This window comes from Fringilla coelebs (genome assembly GCF_963513975.1).
Source record: "Fringilla coelebs genome assembly, chromosome: 8".
NCBI lineage: Eukaryota > Metazoa > Chordata > Aves > Passeriformes > Fringillidae > Fringilla > Fringilla coelebs.
Genome location: NC_140066.1, coordinates 22,518,112 through 22,532,391, shown reverse-complemented (window position 1 = coordinate 22,532,391; position 14,280 = coordinate 22,518,112). Strand labels below are relative to the sequence as shown.

Here is a 14,280-nt window from a genome sequence, read left to right as displayed (position 1 = left end):
GCTTCTGTTGATTGGTTGGTTAGTTAAATTAATCCTCTTTTTTTTTTTTTAATTTTGAGATTTTAAAAAATTGATGTAGATATTTACCAATACATTAGAAGAAGCTATTCAAGATACAACATCTTTAGTGTTTAAAACCTTTGGAAAAATTCATGTATTAGTAATGCATATGTGCTGTAAAAGATTAACTCTGCACCTTTTGTTTTTTAGGAGCTACTAGAACTTCTGAAAGAATTTGTAACAATGTGCAGTCTTAAGTGCTGCAGTCTCAGAGCCCTTTTTCTATTGCTGCTCTATAGGTAAGATGTATTTGCTAAAAATTTTATTTCTTCGATATATTATTGTATCAGTTGGTTTATAATCAACTTACTTATAATTAGAGACATATCTGACAAGGTAACAAAGTAAAATCTTCTTGGCATTTGGATCTTGCCTCTTACAAAAATTAAGGAACCTGGGTATTAACAGAAACGCAGGACTGAGCTTCATGAATCTCAGCTGTCTCGATCAACAGATTTTTAATTGGAAATATTGATGAGGGAGAAAAAGAATGGAATTTGTGAAGCATATGAACCCTCAAATAAAGGATTACTGGGTACAAAGTGGGTATTGTGCCAGATTTGCTTGACAAATTCAGATGGGCACATGGTCCTTGCCTGGAGCACAGTGCCTTGCCCTAGGAGAGAAGCACACAGTCCACCTAGATTTACTACAAGCTTGAGGTAGTAAAATCATCATTGTGCACTAAAAGTAGAGTATCTTAAAAAGAATTACCTATTTTAAAAACTGTTTTCTTATTCTCTGTTATGAAATCGTGAAGTCTTTAGGAAATCTGAGTTGCATTACGCTGGAAAGTGAAAATGATCCCCTCTGGCTACACATAGCCCTTCTAACAGTACAGATGCCATGACAGAAAAACATAGACATGGAGTACTTAAAATATATTCCTTCTATAAAAATGGGCAAAAATATTCTTCAAGTAATTCCAATAAGAAAATGGAAACAGGTGAAACATTCTCATCACAAGTATTTAAAGTCTGTGAGCCAATCTTATCTAGAGTTGCCTAACCTACTTCATCTCACAGCAGATTCCTCAGGGTAAGATTCTATCTGAGCTTTAACTCAGGCAGGTGTGCAAACACTCATTTAGATAAAGCTTTCTCTTAGTAGTGGGAACAGGTGGAACAGTCCCCTGAAAATAAGTTTAAAGCATCCACCTCCCCCACCTTCTCCGTTCCTAGAGAGGGGTCTCTGTCCACAACATGCACTTGCTCCAACTCCACCTTCTTTCCTCTTCAGCTGTCCCTTGCCATGCTGCAATGAGAGGATGACCCATGGCTTAGCCATAATAAAACACTGCTAAAAGACCAACAATTTCAGGAGCATCTAATAAAAAGGAGGCAAAATTCCCCCAGGAGCTCAGCCCGTGGCACACATTTCATCAATATCAGACAGACTTTGTGACTCCTCTTACAGCTTCATCTGGCTGTGAGTGTCCAGAGGCACAGGGGTTTCATTCCTGCCTTCATCCATGGGGCTAAGTGACCCACAGCACCTGTGGGAGTGCCTGGCTGCGAGTGCACAGCATTGAGCTGATGTGTCTGTTGTACCCAAACCCAGACACAGGCTGAGGGGCAGCTCTGATCATTGCTTATCTCACCAAGGGATGATGCTTGGGTACAAAAATGCCTTTTCCCAGTGCACAGATCAGAAGGGGTTTGTGAAAGTGCTGTTTGAAACTAAAACTGTCCTGCTTGGCACTGGAACAAACAGAGAAATATTTCTAAACAAAACCCAAGGGCTGAGGTGCACCCAAAGCTAGGGCCATGATTTTTTGCAAGTGGTTCCTTAGATATTCCACTTGGAAAAGCTCTGCCTAACATGTGAAGAGAGTTTCTTTTACTGAATAATTTACAGTCAGTAATGGTATGGGGTTGTTTTTTTCCTTTCTATCTCTCCCTGACTGAATGACACTTCTTCACTTCACTTAACATTAAATTACATTACAATCACAACATGGCCCCCTTTTTACTATTAAAATCTATATCTGGGGAGTTGCCTGGATGATTGCTTTCCTAGATTTTTTTAAAGTAGTAATGAAAAAATGAGGCAAATTTATCATTATCATAAATCAGCTCAAGTAAATGTATGCTCTTTGGTCAGAAGAAGGGTTTCCATTTATTTCAAATAGGGTGTTTTTAACATAAAGAATGCTAGCCTGGGTTTATGGAATCAGAAACAGAATCCTGTGAAATGGTGGGGTTTTTTTTTTTTTTTTTTGTTGGTTTTTTTTTTTTTTTTTTTTTTTTGCCTGAGCTCAAGAGCATTTAGGGTATTTCACTGTTTGTTCTTGTGCCTGGTAACATGATGCTAGTTTCATGCTAGTTTCAACCTCACCATTTAACCAAAAAAATGGTGACAGTACTGTCCATTTCAAAGCAGAGGGAATTAATCAGTGATGTAGATTTTGCTACAGTTTATCTGCAAAGACCATATAAACCCCCATGTCATTGAGCAAAGGTATGAAATCAGAAATAACAGCTTTATTTGCATCTGTAAGCCCTTTGCCTGTCAGTGAATTGCCTGCAAAAAAGCTTTTTTTATTCTTGTTTTCCTGGGGGGAGTGTTTCAAAAGCTTGTTCAAACTGTATCTGGCATTTTGTTTATTTTCCTGCAGTTCTAAGGTGTTTCTGTCTCTTTCATGCTTTCAGGATACATATCTTCTGACAAAAAATAGCCAGAAAAAATATTCTCCTACATGTGTCTAGACTGTACTTATGCCTAAATAAATGATATATACTACTGTTTAGGGCAAATGTTCCTTTTCTCCCTTCCAGTTACCCCATCGTGTTAAGACACTAACTTGAAAGTTCCTTAAATAACAAAAAGTTGTTGTACCTTTCAAGTTTAGCCAAACCCATAAAAATTCTCAGTTTTTGAGCATAAGAATGACTTAGAAAAAGAAATAATTAAAAATCTGCTTTTATAAAAGCAACCAGAGGGCATTGAACCTGATGAGTTAAAGCATTTATTATGCATTGACAGCCCAGAACAGATAGATAGTCTCAGCTGAAAAATAATTATATACTCAGTTTTTTTTCTGTAAAAGCCTGTTCACGCCTCAGTTGCTGGAACACCTGTTGCAAGGCAATTCCAGACTTAAATGCATGCCAAGGTATTTCACATACATTAAGAAAAGGGAGGAACTTAAACAGCTTCCCTTAACTTTGAAACATAAATATAATGACACAAATATTGGTTAAAAGAGAAGCTTAGATGCATTGATGAGAAGATGCAGAAAATTATGAGTTATCACCGGTCATTTAAGGGAAGGACTTCCATAAAAAATTTAAAGATGTATTTTGATAAATAGAGTTAGTGATGATGAACCAGAGCACTCTGCAATTGCAGATTGATTGGCAGAATAATGATATACCCTAGCAGTAGAAAAGAAACAAGTTTTCCTTTAACATTTCACAATGTGTAAAGCTTATCCAAGAACAATCCAGTAAAGCTGTGAAATTAAGCTCATGTAGCTCACTGAACACTTAGCTAAAATTTATATGTAAATTAAAAAAGGAGAGATATCTATTCCAAGTACAGTATTTAAAAAATTAATTACATTCAAATGCATTTCCAATTTTAACACTTCTATGCAACATAAAACTGGCCTTCTTATTCATAGTCACATCTCAACTCAACAACTCTGTTTGTTTCTTTAGGAAAAAACTTACAGGGGAAACTTCCCTTATTTCAATGCTGGCATTATTCAAGGGTATACTTAAGTAACAACACCATTATTTGGCAATATAGAAATAAAAAACAGGGAAAAAATAAAGGAAAAAAATTAGATCATTTAAATAGCTAAGATATCTGTGTTATAAGGCAGCTAATGAAAAACAGCTACTTCTGTGGCAATAGGGTCTGGTGAATAAAAAATTACACAGCAATAGAAGCTTTTCAAGCCACATTTAAAACCAGAGTGTGATTTGGCCATGTGCATTCAGTGAGATCATCTTGGCATTTAAGCTTTTCCAGTTGAAGGTACTGGATTATTCCTGGTGTCTCAGTGTCCTGACAAAACAACTCAAGCTTTCTCGGAAACAGCAAAATTAAAATGAAAATATCAAGCTTTGGAAAGCTCCAAGGGACCCAGAGATATAATGCAGAAGAGAAAGCAGAGTTTTCAGGAGCAGCTCCAGAAAGAGCTGAGACTAAGGAATTGAGGGAGGATTTAGCACCATAAGGGAGACCACAAAGCACTGGTAGCCCCTTACCTAATGGTTTATGCTTAGATTCTTCTCCCTAGGAGCAACTCACCACAGCTCTTGCACCTCCTGTAGGAGAGCTGATCATTTTTAGGGGCCAGTAACTCCCAGAGCAAGGATTAAAATCTCCAGACCCTTCTGCTGGTGTTTGTAGAGGTGTCTGCTCTCCATCAGCAGAGACAATGCCTCTGCCAGCTGGGCTCACCAAGGCAGTTTATTATTTGCTTCTCACCTTCATGAATCATAGCCCACCTTTCTCAAATCATTGGGAACAAGCAGTTGTCACCATCTGTGCTGTAATTTCTGAAGAGCACACCCTGCTCATGGTCTGGGGGTGCTCATCTTTGGGGTTAGGCAGAGAGGGTTTGTAATTGTTTGTATATCACTTCTATGGGTTGTATTTGTAGCTGTTTCTGAGCAGAGGAAGTACTTGAATTCTCATTATGCTTCACTGATTTTCCTCAACAGGATTATTTCTGTGGCCTGTTTAAAAATTGTGTTGTGAAAGCAGGATTTTTAGAGTGTTTTTATGCACTAGTCTCTGAGGTTGGTTTCTGTCTCTGAGATCTAAATATAATGTATTTCATTATGTAAAAAGAAGCTTTATTTTAAATGATGAAATAAACAACCAGCATCCCTTCCACATTCCTAGATTATAACCATAATGCCCTGTTTACAGATAAAGTATTAAAGAAGATTGTTTCTCAGATGGAATGTTAAGATATAATAGACTTTGAGGTATAAAAAGAAATAGACTTAGACTTTAAGGTATAAAAAGAAATAATAAACTTGAAGGCATAAAAGAGATTTTTTTTTCCCAATAAGAGACAAATACAGATTATGAAACCTGATTTTTTTTAATATTTTTTTTTATTATGTCCTTTTAAAATATCCTCATTTTCAATTCCTTTTAGGTCGATGCAAATTCCTGAAGCTGAAGGAAAAAGTGAAATTCTACCTCCAACAATACAAAAAATAATAAAAGGGTACAACAAGTATCTACGTCCATTTTTTGATAGTAAGTAGAAAATCTCTTTCAATAAGACTGAGTCATAACATAATGTGGTGTCTAAAATTCAACAGTGAGAGCAAATGGGTTTTTCTGTACTTTTTCCCTCTGATATCTGACAGCCACTGATCTGATTATATATGTTCTGTGATATAATAAGGTAGAGTTTAATAGCTTTTGTGGCCCAAGGTGAAACTTGCATTTTCCAAGTATTTGCAAGCTAAACTTCCAGACTGTTAGAAAACTTGACTATCATTGTATGTGTGTCTTCATGAAATAAGCTGTAACATCTTACTTATTTAAAAGTGTAATTTCCTCTAATTTCCTAAATAATAACTATAAAAAGCTTTGATTAAAGATTTGAAAGCTTTATATATCAAGCTGTTCATAACAACACAGGCAAATCTTGTTACTATGCAAAGTACTATGTGCCTCAGCTATAAGATTGCAAGAGAATTATTTAATAAATGATTCTTGCCTCAGGTCTTAAAGTTCACTGAACAGATTTACTGAAAATTGTGGGAGGGAAATGAATTGAAAGGAGAAAATGAATCAAAAATGTCAGTTCCCTGCATCAGAAACCAATGGTCACCAGATTGGAAGAGCCACATAGTGTCCTGCACCAAGGCTGATTTTATTGCCCTGCAGTGCAGTCAGACACCTGAAATCTCAGTGAAAAACTTCTCCCTTCTTGAGTCAGGCTTTGGATGTATCAGAAGTACTGAGGAGTCATGAATTGGCTTGAAGAACTTGTCCTGGAGAAAGTGCAGAATGCTGAAGAAGAAAATATTCTGAATGTTGAAAAGAGGCTCAGCCCCATGTGTCTGTCAGGAAATGAACTTGTAGTGCTAATTTCTAGGCAGTAGTTCTTAAGCTGGATGTTTGGACATGTTAGAGGTATGAGTGCAAATGAAATATTTTATATCCCTTTATATCCTACTTAAAAAATGATTAACTAATGAGTTTCTAAGACCATACTGTTACCTCTTGCCATCCAAATACCTGGTTCAGTATGGATGCTCCACATCATGTTCTGTTTCTGGATCCATTTATAATAATTTTAAGATATACCTGTATTTTAGGTTGAAGAAAAATGGCAAAATCATTTCATCAGTTTGTTTTTATTGTAATTATCTTAGCTGATGATAAAACTGCTATAAAATATTTAATGCTCTAAGGAGACTGACAGCAAAATAAAAGTAACTTTAATAAGTAAACTAACCCTTCCTCATTGGAGATGATGCATAATGTAAAATAACTGTGTTCAGTGGCCATTAATATATTTTATTCATTACCTCATGATAGCACTAGAGATATGTTGGCACTGCCATGATGAGTGTGCTTGGGATGAGACAACAGAGTCTCCTTTCAAAATCCTGTGATAGCAATTAGGACCTACCATAAAGCGTATTTGAGTTACAAATCTCCCTTTTCTCCATCTTGTTCCTCAGCTGTTGGATTGCAGCAAGGCTGTAGTTACTTTTTGTCGGGGTGTTTTGTTCAGAGGGATGCTAAAGGCTCTCTGGGTGTGCCCAGAAATCCCAGAGGGGCTGGGGCACAGACTGAGTCTGTCACACCCAAAGCCAGTCTCACACCTCCAGACAGTGCCAGCATTGCTGCATATGCTCACTGCAGCTCAGGCATGCAAACTGCCTCAGAAACCTGTGATGGATCTTTATTAGCTCTAGTGCTGGAGGAATGAGATGACACTCTGCAAAAAGTACATTTTATTGACGCCACTTCTAAATGCAGGGTAGATGGTTTTGTGAGAAATTACTTTCTTTGTAGGAATAATTTGAGTTAGGACGACTCAGGCAATGCTTCTCCTGATTTTGAACCTGTGGCTTTTTGTGGGATCATTGGGGATCACTTTCCCTGTTATAGAGGGAGGTGTGCTTGGGCTGGGCAGTGGTATCCTGACCCCTCTCTGTTTCTGGCAGGGTGGGCTGCACTTTGCATGAGGGTCAGGCCCAGGAGAAGCTCTTGCTCTTCTCAGAAGCTGAGCTAGCAAACCACCTAAATCCTCAGCTTAACAAACCTGTGGAATCGATTTACTCTGTGACCTCAGCTATGCTAGCTTTCCATGCAATATTTTCCTGGTTTATATGGTGTTTTTTTGCCTGCAGCTGGTGTACCTCGTGTCTGTTCTTGGTGATTGGCTTTACTCAGCTCCTTAATATTTGACAAAATGGGGTTTTAGTCCGGAAAAGAAAGTTAGGTATAAACTATGGTTCATAAAATGACAGTTCCTTTCTCCTAAAGCCAGAAAAACCAGAAATATTTATTAGTTAAGTAAAATTCATGGCAGCTCATACATTTTTTAGTTTAATAAGCCCCCCATTTGCTTATTAATTTGTGTTTGGTCCTTGTGCTAGGACTGGCAGCTGACTGGAACTGTCCCAGCCACATACCCCAGCTCGGGGAGTGTCATTAACAAGGGAAATATGGAGATCTTTTTCATTTGAGCCCAATGACTGCATGACAACATAAAAACTCTCTTCTCCTTGCATGGAGTGAATCTCCTGCTTTCCTAGATTTTAATTCTGGATTTATCTCACCTTACTTTGGTCCTCTCCTCCTGCACAGTCACCCCTCCAGACCCTGGCTGCACAAACATTTCCATTTTTGTGTGACCCAGACTGTCCTTCCCGTCTCCAAGCCCCTAAATTGGGTGCCCAAAGTTGGGTTAGTTGAAGCCAGCCTTAGTGTGTCAGAGGTCTGCAGACAGATAAAACTGGCTGAGTGTTCTGTGTTTGTCCAGGTTGGGTGGCACAGTTGCCACATTGTGAGGGTGCTTCAGACGCTGTTAGCACAGAGGAATCTCAGCTGGGCTGGTTATTTCACTCTGCCCTCATCTTAATGTTGCTATTAAGATGTTCTCTTTCCTCTTCAGCGTTCCTCTTTGACCTGGTTCATCAAGCAAGTCTTTATAAATTAAGCAGATAGGTGCAATTAAGAATTAAAAAAACCCCAAACCCCTGATCTGGAATGATTTTAGCCATTCTTTGGACTGGAATATGAAATGCTCCTTTAATAATGTTAGTAGATATTACTCCTCAATACAATAATATCTATCCTACCCTTAAAGATATATATGGAATACTTCCATAGAAAAGCTGGCATAAGGGATTTAAAAACCAACAGTTATTTCCCTTAAATGTGCTACATTACCCTGATACTTTATCTCAGCAGTACAAGTTGATTTCCACCTCAGGTTTTCTGCTGGAACCATGTAGATCAATTTTATAACTTTATGGGCTGTGCCAAACTCTCTGAATTAATGAGCAATTCCTGCAGACTTCAGTGAGCCTTGGATTAGGTTCATAGGGTTGTCAAGGGATGCATAAAATCTTGTAAATAATTTTATACAAATAGATTTTGTTCTGTGATTGAATGTGATAATTTAAGTGTTCTAATTAAAAAGAGAGATACTAGGAAAAGGTCACAGCTAAGTATATTTGAATATGGAAGCTGCTTTCAAGTGGTACAGAAAAGTGTCGTGCTTAAATCAGTTATTCTAAATCACATTTAAAAGATTATTTTCCTTCACTTCATAATGAGTAATACATTTCATAGACTTAAGTTTTAAATTAAAGCAAATAAAGTTTTTGGGTCCAACCTTCTGTCTAAGACCTGTCATCATGGGTTTTTTCCCCTCAGATGTTGTTTATATTAAGTTCTATAAGTTTAATTAGATGAAGGCATTTTAGTCTTCAGAAGTGTACAAATGAGACGTCAGAATGTCAGCTGTGTCTAACACCCTTCGCTTTAGTGAGGCAAACTCGCAAGGTACATGAGACAGAAATACCAAATAAACATCATCTGAAGACTATTTTAAGTCCCAGCTAGCCAGTATCTAATCCTTTAGAGAAAAGCAAAAAGCCCAGAATGCATAAACTTCAGCATACACATGGCAATGGGGATTTTCCTTCCTTTCCCATAAGACACACAGAGAGCATCTGATTGCCACCAAACCCAGGTTCCTGCATGCAGGACAGTTTGGGTTTTGGTTCTTGGCAGGGCTCTCCCCTGCCTCTCCAATTCCACCAGAGGCTTAGCTCCAGAGACTCCAAATTACAAACAGTGGTTATGTTCAGAGAGTAAAAAGATCAATTTTTTTGAAGTTTCCTGTTGTCTCCAGCTTCCATAAACTGGGCTCTTACTTTGCTTTGCCAAGCAATGTGCAGAACCAACTACTGCATGCATTTTCTGACACTGGACAAGTCACCTTTCTGACTTCTCTGAGGAGCTGAGCAGACAATGTTCCTTGATTCTTATATTACAATATTTGATATTAAACTTCCAGATTTTTCTTGTCTTTTGGAATATTTCTCTTTCTCTCAACCAATCTGTGTCTGCTGTTTGCACATTTTATTCAAATGTGGAAAACGAATCTTGTCACAGTCATAACAGTCTTGCCAATACAGAATAGATTGCAAGATAACTTAATTCTGTGCATTACTCCCCATTGTAATAATGCTGCTGCCAAAGCATAAGATGGAAAGAGCATGTTAAAATGATTATCTGTGACAGCCCCTAAATCCTTCTCAAAGGCACTGCTTGCCAAGATGGTTTGCTCTCCTCTGTGTGCTGCCTGTCCTGTTTGTCCCCACATTAATTGCTTGCATTTGGCTGTATGGAAACATGGGGGTTTTGACAAATGATTTAACAAGCTGATGTTAACATGGTCCCCACCAATTTTTGTCTTGTCCGCAAATTGTACCAGCAAAGCAACATCAATGTCTAAAAATTATTGATGTAAACAAACAGGATTGAAACTGATTCGTGCTAGAAATGGATCTGTCTTCTGATGCCTTCAAATCAAGAATTACAGTTGAGATCTGTCAGAAGGCCTGTCTTGACCTGTCCACGTTCTTCATGTAACTATTTGTCAAGAAAGATGTCTTGTGGCGGGAACTTAAATGCACTGAAAGAAAAGCTAAGCATTATGTAAGAATTCTGTAATACTCCAAAGTAAAGCTGGCAGTCAGAGGGACAAAATGAGTTTTTTAGGAAGCTATAATGAAATATTCTAGTGATCATTTTCCTTCTAATTTTCTGTTTACTCGCAGTATTTTATCCAGTATTGCTGAAAACAAGAGACATTCTTCCAAAAAGCCTTTTGAGGCCTTTTTGAATATCAGAATTGTTTTGAGTTTTCTTAAACTAAATGAAAAATGGCTCGTGCTAACGGCTCAGCACTGGAGGTTTTTGATAGTGCTGATCCATTGCAGTAGTAGGTACACACGTGACACAGTGGTGGTTTATTTTGCAGTGAGTGATCCAAACTTAATTTTAGGTATGTTGTCTGCCACTCTTCTGGCTGCTTTCCCATTTGGGATCACTAAGAATATCTGTAGAGGGCATGGAGGAGCAGTTTACATAAATTGCAGTAAAACTGAAACGTGTGCTGCTTGGGCTGCACAGCCAGGGCTGTAACCAGGCACTCCCTTTGGCCACGCTCTGCCATGCTTTGAAGATTCCCTTCAATGATGCGGGACAGAGTGACTTCAGTTTTCTTCTGAAAATCGGTAGATTTCTTCTGATGTTGTCATTATACATAGATCTTCTGCCAAACATATGGAATTGTAGGAACTGACTGCCTCATCTGGTTTGCTGCCCAGTTTTTGACACTGTCAACAGGAGACCTTTCAGAGGAAGTTCAGAGGAAACCCTGGTGAATAATTATGAGGAGACTCATTTTGTTATTAGTACTTTACAATTTATGGTGCCTTACTAAATAAACATTTATCCTCACCTGCAAAAAAGAAATCAACATTTAACTATTAATGTTGTTCTGATTTAATTAACTGCTGGAGCAAAGCTGTTCTCAGCATCTTGTATTGGTTAACAGAGATCCTTCCCATAATTTGTTTTCCAACTCCTCCCATACAGCACGGTGCTGTATCTGGGGATGGAATTTTCTGCTGAGTTCTTGTGGGTGCACCTGGGCAGTGAGAGCTGTTGGCTGGGGTGAGTGGAACAGGATGGTTTTGTCCTGACTGCTGCCACTCCTTGGCACTTGAGCCCCAAGGCAGGTCTGTGTTCAGCCAGTTTGAGCTTGAAGTACGTCTCAACCTGAGCTGGATGTCTTGTGGTGCTTGGGAGTCACCCAACACTGCAGTGCTGTTGTGTTACTCAGTCATATTTTGAGAAAGAGTTCAGCAGGAAAGAAAAAAGATCTACAAAGTTCTGTTTGTCTGATTCCAGAGAAATTACCCCCTGCTTAATTTCAGTAATCTTTCTGGGAAGTCAGCTTGTAACAACCTGGCACTGATGATACTGAAGTGCTGCTAATGGACATTTTCCCTCATCTGTATCACCTCACTGGGCAAGGATCAGGTGATAAAAATTCATCATAGGAAGAGTCTCATTATTCCCAGCCATGATTCCTGCAAAATCATCTGAGCACTGCATTGTCCTCTCCTTGGAATGGTCCATCCTTAAACATGTGCCTTGTTGGATTGGGTTCTCCCCAAATGATCATGTGAGAGTTGGCAATAATATGCTCTGGTACAGTCACACATGGGAATCTCTAGGAAGAAATAAGAAACCCCGGAATATGGGTTATAAATCACATTATTTTAAAATTCAATGGTTTTTGAGGGTCAGACATATCTTTTGAGGCTGGCAATGTTGTACCTGCAATTATGATACAGTACAATGGTAAGTATAAGTATTAATTGTTGTACCCCAGGTAGCTGGGATGAGTTTCTTAGGGGTTGAGCTTTTAATCCTGGAGGGAGAAAAAATGAATTTATTAATGGAGTATCAAAACATGAAAAGAGTGGGAAGAAACTGAGGAACAAGCTGTCGATGATCTGTGAGTTTTTCAGTCAATTTTGTTTCAAAGTTGACCTCCAAAGTCTTCTTTCAATATATGAACAATAGTTTCTAAACCCAATGTATAATTTAATAGTATATGATAAACATGCATATTAGCAGCAGGGCAGACTGCCAACCTGCAGGCCTGTTTTAATCTGGAGCCTTACATTTAAACTTTCAACTGAGTCCAGAACAAAAGACTTAAAGATTTTTTTCAGGAGTGACAGATGTGTAATGATTTTAACACATGCATTAAAAACAGAAAATGTTTCGGAAAAAATAAAATTACTAATAAACTTACATGTCTTAGGATGACACATTTTTTCTTTAGTGTTGTTCAGGAGGGTGGAGTTGGACTCCGTGTTCCTCTGGATGCCATTTGGGGCCATGTAGGAGATTTCTACAAAATGTATTGCAAGGAGCCAAGAAGGGCTTTCAGTGGATTGCCTGTGAGATAGGGGCACTACCAGCTGCAGAGATCTTACCTAAAGTATTTCTGCATTTCTCAGTGCTGTGTTCTTTTCTTCCTCGACTGCTTGGAAAGATGCACTGATTTAATATTAATTTCTTTGTACAAGCAATGTGTTAATTATTCTGCACGTATTCAACCAGGAATAATGTCGTGTTTTCATCAAAACTCTGAAAAAATTCTGCATTTTAAAATGCACAGCTGGTGATCTTCCTTCCAACAGTGTGAAATGCACATTCAGGAGGAAGTGGGAATCGGAGCACACTGACATTACAATATCAACTACTTAGGTAAGGTCTTTAACTACACTGAAAAAGCCTTCAGCTTATGACAAATTTTCCTTTATAAATGCAAGTATTTAAATCACAAGTTTCCTGCTGGTGGTCAAAGGCAAGACACTAAATTGCAATGATACAATATCTACCATCCATTCTTGAATGGAAGTCACTCAGCTGTGCCATTTGGGTATAAACCATGTGATGTTGCCAGGTCAAACTTCCTTCTTCACCCACATCTGCTGGACCAGATGTTGCAACAGGAAGAATTCTTTCCCCTGCTCTGCGTCTCAGAGCAGAAGAGTGTGAGGTACCCTGGGGATTGTGCCTTCCACACCTTATTGTGTAACATTTTCCCCAGCACCTTTATTTTTCAGGGGAAAAAATAATATAAACCAGGAAGTATTTAAGAAATAAAGCTGGTTTCTGAAAACTAAAATGGCTTTAGCTCAGAAATATGACATTTTGGTTAAGAATGTGAGAACTCTTGCATAATCTCTGTTCAAGGAATATTTAAGATAGCTTCTAGACATTTAGGGAAAAAAAGGAAAGATTTTGTAGACCGTTCTCATGAACACTGAATATTAAAGAATTATGAGCTACATTCTGACTTTATCTTTTTTTTTTTGCAGATGGTCCTGTGTCAGTTGGAATGAGTATGGATATTGCAAGCATTGATACAATATCAGAAATAAATATGGTAAAGTAGTTTCTGCAGTCTTTTTTTTGCTTGTTGATAAGCTGATGTCTTGTGCTTACAGCTGCTGGCAGTACAATTTTGGGCTTGTCTCCTTGTGAAGTCAGCGTGGGTTAGGAGGTGGAATTCTCCTTTTCACAACCATAGTGTTTATAACACTATAATAAGCATAGAAACGCAGCTGTGAATCCCACCTCTCACAGATACAAACAGAAAGCTGCTACTGAGTATTAATCTTAATGAGAAGCATGTGGACCAGTTCTTATTTTCCATCTGAAATGTCTAAATCGTTATGCATTTCATAAAAATGAAGATGTATTCATGTGCCTTTGAAGCCACTCTCCCTATGATTAGATACAGCTGAACTCAGGCTGTTTTTCTTTTCTATTGTTGCTGTCACACATTAATTTATTCCAGCTGTGTTTCATTTAATTTGTATCATTTGTTCTTGAACAAACTATGAAATGGAATGTACTTTTCTACTTAAAGATCCTCCATTGGTACACAGAAATAAAAAGAAAAAATAATTTATCAGATATTAAATATGAGTGTATTAGTAATTAGTAATTATTAGTTACTATTTAGAAAGGGGAAATAAAGTCAGAACTTCAGGTGAATTTATAATATTGATAAAAACACACCGTAAAATCAAAAGTTGTTTTAAAAGTGTTAAGAAATAATGTGATCTTAATGTAGGACTGTGAGGCATATCTAAATTGAAGGGGAATTGGACTGAG

The 14,280-nt window shown here is 37.9% G+C and overlaps 1 protein-coding gene across 1 annotated transcript in view; it reads left to right on the top strand.

Annotated features, from left to right (window-relative positions):
• Nucleotides 1-243: 243 nt before the first annotated feature.
• The window catches only part of LOC311156292 (gamma-aminobutyric acid receptor subunit pi-like), a gene marked incomplete at both ends in the record, with an annotated part of 36,318 nt that continues 22,281 nt past the window's right edge, over nt 244-14,280 (top strand). Inside the window, 3 exons of the mRNA XM_084210144.1 lie at nt 244-299; nt 5,183-5,286; nt 13,479-13,546. Coding sequence (XP_084066270.1) covers nt 244-299; nt 5,183-5,286; nt 13,479-13,546 — 228 coding nt within the window. The remainder of the gene's footprint in view (nt 300-5,182; nt 5,287-13,478; nt 13,547-14,280) is intronic.